Source organism: Rattus rattus, chromosome X, assembly GCF_011064425.1.
Source record: "Rattus rattus isolate New Zealand chromosome X, Rrattus_CSIRO_v1, whole genome shotgun sequence".
Classification (NCBI taxonomy): domain Eukaryota; kingdom Metazoa; phylum Chordata; class Mammalia; order Rodentia; family Muridae; genus Rattus; species Rattus rattus.
Window position 1 is genome coordinate 57454924 of NC_046172.1, and position 7919 is coordinate 57462842.

Below are 7919 nucleotides of genomic sequence, written 5' to 3' on the forward strand. Positions count from 1 at the left end.
AAGGATGAGTAGGATTGGGACAGGTATAAGGACATTTCAAGGATGTAGTCCCTATGCACACAGGTGCAAGAGCTTTGCAGAGAGGGCTAGAGACTGAACAGTGCCTTTGAATAAAGAAAGGGCTTTATGACTGTCCGATCTTGGTGCCAGCTGGGATTACCACTTCTGGACTGTAGTGTGCTCTCAGGCAAGACATAGTGGCTTGTGCTACAAACTAGTGACCAAAATTTGGGACTATGTATCCCATAGCCAGAGACCATGAAGTGGTATAGGTGGAACCTTCAATGAACACACCAAATAACCTCTCAAAAATAAATGACTGTTTTGCCAAGCATGCTGGTGTGTACCTGGAATCCCAGGGGCTGGGGCAGAGGCCAGAGGTTTGGGGCTGGGGCAGAGGCAGGAGGTTTGGGGCTGGGGCAGAGGCAGGAGGTTTATCACAAGTTTGAGACCCAGTTGGGCTAGTGAGTTCCAGGCCCCAGCTAGGGTTACAGAGTGAGAACACGTCTCAATTTTCTTTTCCTTTTTCTTTTTTTGCCGTCTAGAGGCCCATGAGGCCTGTTGTGCTAGAACTATAGCTCCAGGTGTCAATAATGAAGCTACTATAATTGGCAAGGAACACAGCCATATAGTGGGCCCAGGATGTCAATAGGTTGCCGTTTGGGGCTTTCTATTACAAATAACGGGAAGCAACTTGACATCAAAAGGTTGTACTGGAGGGAGGGGTTGTTTAGAGGAGTCAGCAAGGAGGCTGCGGAGCCCAACATGGAGGAACAGGAGAACGGACAGACATAGACGCAGTCTGCCAGTGGAGCATAGTCGTCAAGGGCCACCCCACATCACTGTGGCCCCATGCTATCACTGCTGCTTGTGCCATTACTGTCACAGCAAATGCTTCTGGACTCTGGGTCCTCCCACATCCCCCTCCAGATTTCAAGGCCTGGGAACGGGGCTGTGATGGCTTTGGCTGGGGCCCTGCCATGTGAAGCCGAAGCTGTTCGTAGTCCGAGGCACAGGTCTTTCAGTCTCCACCGAGACTGCAGTTCATTTCTCCAGCCATCAGGGGCCCTCCAGGAGCACTGGCCAGTAGCTCCTTTTCCTGAACTGACTCATTCTGTCTCAATGGGAAGTGGGGTCATGGGAATGCCAGGAATGGGAAGATGATCAGTACTCAAAGGTGCTCCTAAAATTCTTTTGTGTGGTACCCACTCAGGACACAAAAAGGTGCATGGCAAAGCACCAGAACCCACCAGAAGAGCCCTATATTGGGCTAAGGTCCAGAAAGAACACAGAAATGCCGACAGGGAATAAAGCTGGGCAATTGCAGCTACAAGAGCTGTGGTTTCTGTATGTGCTTTTGCCTATGAAGTGGGAGAGAACCTTTGTGTAACTTTACAATGTCATTTTCTTCATGCTGCCTGCCAGCTGGGATTAATGAAAATACAGGGGTACTGTGAGAAAGGGGGTGCATTCTATCAAGTGAAAACAATAGCCCCTTCCTTTATGCCTCCACCCCCAACTCAACATCTTTCCACAAGGGTGATCTTATGCCATAAGTTGGATATGTGGTGACTGAGATTTTAGATATTTTTCATGTCTAGTTTGGATTTAAATTTTATTTTGTATAATTTGTCTGAATGTATTCCTGTGTACCACATGTGTGCTTGGTGTCTAAGATCATAAAAGGGCATTGGATCCTCTGGAACTGGAGCTATAGAGGACTTATGAAGTACCATGTAGGCACTATTAAACCTGGGCCCTCAACAAGAGCAGCGAGGGCTCTTAGCCTCTGAACCATCTCACTGGCCCTCTAGTTTGGCTTTCAAAGGTTTTACATGAAGTCTCTACATACTGTTCTGTCATGCTTTTCTTTCTTCCTTACTAACACCATGTCTTGATACCTTTTCCCTATCAGCACTTGGGTAAAGCTTTAAAACTGAGGCATAGCTTTTAATTCTATACTACGGATTCATAGGTGACCTGTTAGCTACTAGCAAACTGTTTCTAAAGCTGCTAGCCATATGGATAGCAACTGCTTATGTCTTCTCATTCTTCTTCGGAGCTGGAATTAGATATGACCAGGAAGACAAACTCTTGCTTTCTAAAGAGCAGCATATGTTTCTCTGGTGTATTCACCGACCCATCTCTGAATCCCAGTGAGGGTGAAGACTAACAATGGCTGGGCTTTCTGAATGATGACTCCTCCCCAAAACTGTTGGTAGAAATAGAACATTACTGCAGTCACTCAAGACAGCAATTTGGCAATATCCACTTGGTGCAGATGGGAAAAATCAAGTTGTAAAATGATAGCACACATTCCATCAATTATGTCCATTTTAGGAACAACCCCAGTTGCTAGTGCTCACACGTGCTTACACACACACACACACACATACACACATACATACACACACACACACACACACACCTGTACATGTGTCCAGAGATGTAGACAGAGTAAAGCCTGTTTTCTGGTTAGTGCTTACCTCTGGATGAGTATTAGGAATCTGAAGCATCCTCGCAGCAAACTGTTCAATGGTTTGCCCCGTGCAGACGAGCACCCTGCTGTTATCTAGCACTATGCTGGCACATCTCTACTTGACTCGCCGAGTTAAGATGTGTAAGCACATTCAGACCTTTATTTTTATTTTTTTATTTATTTTTATTATTTTTACCATTTTGACAGTTTCTTTTTCTCAAAGGTGATTTGAACATGTTCACCTGTACACTTTGGATTCATTTTTTAACCACTGTTTCTCTGTGGTTTTTTTTCCACACTTGTTTTCCTCTCTTAAGTCAATCTTTTCTCTACAGCAGACAATTATATACCTTATTCCTATTAAAGAAGTTTTTTGGTGTTCTGATGAGCATTTCTAGTGAAAACTAGTTTTTCTAGAGGTGAGAACACTGAAACACAATACTTTTGTTGCAAATGCAAGGGATAAATTTAGAGTTACCTGGTATCACAATTTCAAACAAAACCAAATGATGCCATTGTTCTGTGTCAAAGCAAAAGAAGAACTTTGATAAGCTTTTACACCACTGCAAATACAGGAACATTAACCCATGACATGCAACAAAAGTAATTTTGTCTTTCTGACATATTTAACAGATAATCCTGACGTCAACAGGTAAGAGAGACACAGTCTACAGAACAAGTATGATTTGTTTCAACTTTCAGGTTAGAAAACGTATGTTCTTACTGCAATCTCAAGTAGCATTTAGAAAGCTGACTTTCCCCCTTCTACCTTCTAAACGAGAGGATGATTTTTAAATGTAATTGTACACAATCATTTTCACATGGAAATAATCACAAGGAATCAACTGTAGTCTAATTGACTGACTGATTTCATTGCCACTGGTAAATTTTGAACAAGGGCTCCTGTAGTATTGTGGGTTTTAGACAGGGAACGTAACCAGGCTGACTGTTAAGAGCCTTGGTTTTTAGAGCGGGGGAGGGAACATGCAGCGGCACACTGGGCAGGTGCCAGACTTCTGAAGCCAGATGGACACGCACGGCTTGTGGAAATAGTGGTGGCATGGTAGCTCTGTTGCCACCTCCCCCTTCACATACTCGCTGCAGCAGATAGGACAGCACATTTCCTGGCCCACTGCACCGTGATCTTCGGTGACCAAGATCTCAGGCAGCGCATCGATGCTCTCCTTGCTTGCAGGTGGGTTAGCCACTTCGACATCAACGGCAAGAGACTCCAAGTGCGCAAGGGCTGTCTCCATCGCCTGGGCCAGACGCTCTTCGAGAGCCATGTAGGTGAGGAACTGAGGATCCACATAGGAGATGGCTTCCGCCACTCCCAAGCCATCTGCAAATCCATCAAACAGGCTCCAGTCCACTTCAAGGTCTTCGCTCACACTGGAGTCATCTTCCAGGTTGTTGTTTCCATCCAGCATGAACATCCCGGGCTGCATCAGCTCATGAGTAGACTCATTATCACCCTCGCTGCTGCTTTCATTCTCGTTGTAGCGGAGCCAAGGAATTTCTCCTTCTTCCAGAGAGGCCTGCTCTTCTTCCTGCAGAGACGGCTCTTGAACGTCTTCAGGATAGCCACTGCCATTACTGCCAGCACCCGCAAGGCTCCCGGCTCCAGCGGTGTTCACATTCGCTCTAGCTTGCTGGGGTTCCTGATCTTCCTTTCCTGGGAGAGGCTCCCAGCTTTCTCCACTTGAAGACTGGGGTTGATCCCTGCTTCGGTACTTCCTGCGCAGAGCAGCCATCCACTCTTTGTCGCTGTCAGAATCTTCCTCGTAGTAGCGGTAGTAATCATCATTGTATGCCCAGTAATCAGGGTCTGCCATGGTGCGTCGCCGTCTTGACACTTTCTCTGGCTTTGCTTGCTCATTCCTGGCATCCTGGTCTTCAGCATACCTTGGCTCAGATGAGCCACCGGCAGCCTCACCTCGGCCTCTTCTGGCTAGACCGTCGGCATGGGCTTCGTCGGCATCAGCGGCATCTCTCCACCTGGAAGTACTGTGTGGTACATCATCATCATCATCAGTATCAAAAAACACCTTCGGTTTCATGCAGTTTGGAGCCGCCACATTCCGGACTTTGGGTCTCACCACCGGTTCCTCAGCACTCTTTGGGGTGTTTTCCCCACCACCACAGATACTCACAGGAGCCCTGCTAGGACGAGCTGGTAAATTCTGCCTCTCCCTTTCTGAGCTGTGATTACCTTTCGCAGCTGCCCTGCCTTCAGCAGAAGAGGCCAAGAAGCCATTCTGCTTCGAGAGCTCAGCTCTGCGTGCAGAGCGCCTCGCAGCAGGGGGTGACTCTACCTTGCCACGTTCCTCTTTCACATCACGGTTAGCGCTAGCAAAGCGGGAAGACCTTGCCCCCTTCTCGGGATCATCCTTAAACTTGCCAGTTTTCCCTCTCACTGGCAGTCGATCAACAGGCCCAGCCCCCTCCTCCTCACTATCACGAGCCACTAAAGCGTCAATGTGTCCATAAGCCATTCCTCTTCGGCTCCCTGAGGCCCTGTACTCTCTTGGAGGATACCTGGAATAATCCTCATTCTCAACAGCCAGGCTGGCTCCCGAGCTCTCGTTGTCATCCCAGCGACGACGAGTGCTGGCAAATGGTGACCGGCTCCTCTTGCTTTGGTTGGCAGTTGATCTGTGCATTGGGACTTCAGATGTTGTCCTTCTCTGGCTGGCAATCCTCTCCTGCTGGCTCATGGATGGCCTGAAACTGACATAAGCATGCCTCCTTCCATAACTCCTGCCTGGACCTGACTGATACCCTCCTGCTGGTGGGGGCCGAACAGGCTTGCTAGATCCCTGACCCATGGCTCTGACTCAGGAGTTTCCAACAGAGCTGGGAGGCAGGTGTAAAGGTTCTTGCTCCCAGTTCAGGACTACAGAAACAAGAACAACTATTTTTTTCCTTCAGGAGGCAGCTAATAGACTGATAGGGGCCCTTTAAAAATCAGTCTTCTAAGGCCTGAGGTAGCATTCCTGTGACTGCTGTGGACCTGGAACACATATTTAATGTTTGCAAAATGATTACAAGACTGGGTTCACAAAAAAGCCAGAGAGTGGAGACTAAGACAAAGTGTATGTGGAGGGAGGGATGGGGGTGTGGTGTGACACAAGGTGACTGAATACTTTGAAGGTAGGTGTGCTCTGCAATTATGGGAAGAGTAAAGACAGCTGTGAGGGTTTTTGGTGAGGGGGTGTCATTTTCTGAGAATTTCATATATTAGGGAATAATACAATTTAGGATGGAACTGAAAATATAGTTCACTGTGCATGCATGAGTGCCAGGGTCTGTCAGGAGAGACAAGTGAATGGGGGGCTAGCAATCCTGCAATGCAGGGATTTCTGTAGGGGTGGGTGCATGTGGGTGTGAAAGACACGGAAATGGGCGGGGTGGCTTTAGAAAGGAAGGCTGTAAGAGAGAAAGAGAAGGGCCACTGTTCCCATTAAGTATGGCAGCTGGAACTGTAGAGGGAAGCCTGCATTTATGTGCTGCGTTATCACAGTCAAGGAAGTGCGAGGGGATCAGTAAGGAGAGTGTCGAAGAGCCAATCCAGGAGGGAGCCAACAGCGACAGCAGAAAGCAGAGAGGATGTATGTGACGTATGTGACGAGAGGATGTATGTGACGTATGTGATGGCTGGAACACAGAGGCCAGCAAGCAAAAGCATGTTGGTATGTGTTAATACAGCAAGCAGGAAAGGGGTAGTGTCCCCAGAGGATTTCTGTGTGAAGGTGCAGTATGGAACAGAGAAAGGGAGAAAAGGACATTTGAGAAGAGTGTGTAAGCCAGCTTCCTGTGTGTACACATATACATGGTACGCAATAAAAAGATGAAGATGTCTTTATATGTGTGTACGTAGCTAGCAGACACGGACAAGGGAGGCCTTTTCCAGGAGGGGGAGAACAGGAGAAAGAGGGATAGGGAGGGGGAGAGGGGAGAGAGAAGAGAGAGGAGAAAGAGGAGGGAGATGGAAGAGGGAGAGAGGGAGGGAGGGAGGAGATGGGAGAGGAGAGCGAGGGGAGGAAGGGGGAGAGAGGGAGGGGGGAGAGAGAGGAGGAGAGGGAGGGGGGAGAGAGGGAGGAGGCATTCAAAGGAGGGGTCAGAGGAGGATGGGGAAGATTCTAGAGGTATGCGTGTCAGAGCAGGAGGAGGGGTAGAGTAGGAGGAGAGAGAAGATTCTAGAGGTAATAGTTGGGTGGGGGAGAGAAGGAACTAGAAGGTGTGAGAGGGTGTGCTTGCCCGTTTTGGCATGCGCAGTGTGGAACTCACTGGAACCTTGAGGATGCAGGGACAGGGACCAGACTGCAAAGGAGAGGTGTGTGTGTGTGTGTGTGTGTGTGTGTGTGTGTGTGTGTGTGTGTGTGTGTGTGTGTGTGTGTGTGTGTGAATGCGTGCGCGCCTGTGAAAATGTATGGCACGCGCGCGTGTTCGATACAGAGGAGGGGTAATGTCATAATAAGACAGGAATACGTTATTAGCTCAAAGGGCAAACGCAAATCAATGTGGCAGGGCAAAAGAAAGAAAAGGACGCGTAGGAACCGTGGTTTACCCTTAGAATATTATTTATCTTCTAATAATTCTTTTTCTGGGCACATGTCTGTATCTTATAATATTAGCCATGTGTCATTCGACAAAACAGTAGTAAAATGCGAGGAAGAAAGGCCATAGAGTGCTCTGCAAAGAGGCCAAGAGCACTGCAAGGAGAGACTGGTAGGAGTGGCAGAGGGCCGTGACCACCAGTTCTCTCTCAAACAGCCATGAAGGCCATTCGGCCTGGGGCCCACGCAACAGGGGCTGGGCAGCAAGGGATGCGGTCCCCGAAGAGGCCATAGGCCTCGGCGTGTGGTCAAGTCCCCTCTGCCCCACCCCGCTCCCGAGACGAACCCGCAAAGGGGTCATTGGGATTCTGCCTGTGCCCACCTAGCAGCACTCTCCCACCAGCCCGGGCTACTGCCACAGGCCGCCTTACACTCACCTTCCTGGCCAGTTGCGCGCTCAGAGCTGCAGAGCTGTCGGACCTCCGGACGCCACCACCACTGCTGCTGCTCCGGGTCTCGGCTCCTCCCCCGCTAAAGAGCACTAGGGCAGGCGCGGACTGCGGCGGCGGAAGTGGTTGTGACGTCAGCGCGCGTCCGCCCCCTTGATGTGGCGGGGGCGGCTGCTGCCCTCTGTGAATTGGGGAGGGCTCAAAAGCGTCATTTCGTTCGAAACGCTGTGATTTTTCAGGGGAACCAAAAAAAAAAAAAAAAAAAAGGCATCGAGAACTGTAGCCGCATTAACAAATGTTAAACATTTGCCATCTTCCCTTCCGTTTTTTTCCTAATAAAATGAAATCCGAAGGTTCTGATTAATTCTAACGTGAGAGTTAATTACCTTACTATATCATATCCTATGTTCAAATGCTATGGTTTGTCTGGGG

At 48.7% G+C, this 7919-nt stretch overlaps 1 protein-coding gene across 3 annotated transcripts; it reads right to left on the minus strand.

Annotated features, from left to right (window-relative positions):
- Positions 1 to 2633: 2633 nt before the first annotated feature.
- On the minus strand, positions 2634 to 7598 carry Pja1 (praja ring finger ubiquitin ligase 1). 3 transcript variants are annotated; one of them, XM_032889887.1, is made up of 3 exons: positions 7476 to 7598; positions 5018 to 5209; positions 2634 to 4486 (listed from the first exon to the last, which is right to left on the minus strand). In XM_032889887.1, exons 2-3 carry the CDS (start codon positions 5194 to 5196, stop codon positions 3445 to 3447), a joined length of 1221 nt encoding a protein of 406 aa, XP_032745778.1. In that variant the 5' UTR covers positions 5197 to 5209; positions 7476 to 7598; the 3' UTR covers positions 2634 to 3444. The 3 variants fall into 3 exon arrangements, with proteins under 3 accessions (XP_032745778.1, XP_032745775.1, XP_032745776.1); XM_032889884.1 differs by having other exon boundaries at positions 2634 to 5209; XM_032889885.1 differs by lacking the exon at positions 7476 to 7598 and having other exon boundaries at positions 5018 to 5476.
- Positions 7599 to 7919: the final 321 nt, after the last annotated feature.

What these genes read in the sequence shown, in the direction of transcription:
- Pja1 (XM_032889884.1), bottom strand. Translation starts at nt 5,196, where the DNA reads ATGAGCCAGCAGGAGAGGATTGCCAGCCAGAGAAGGACAACATCTGAA.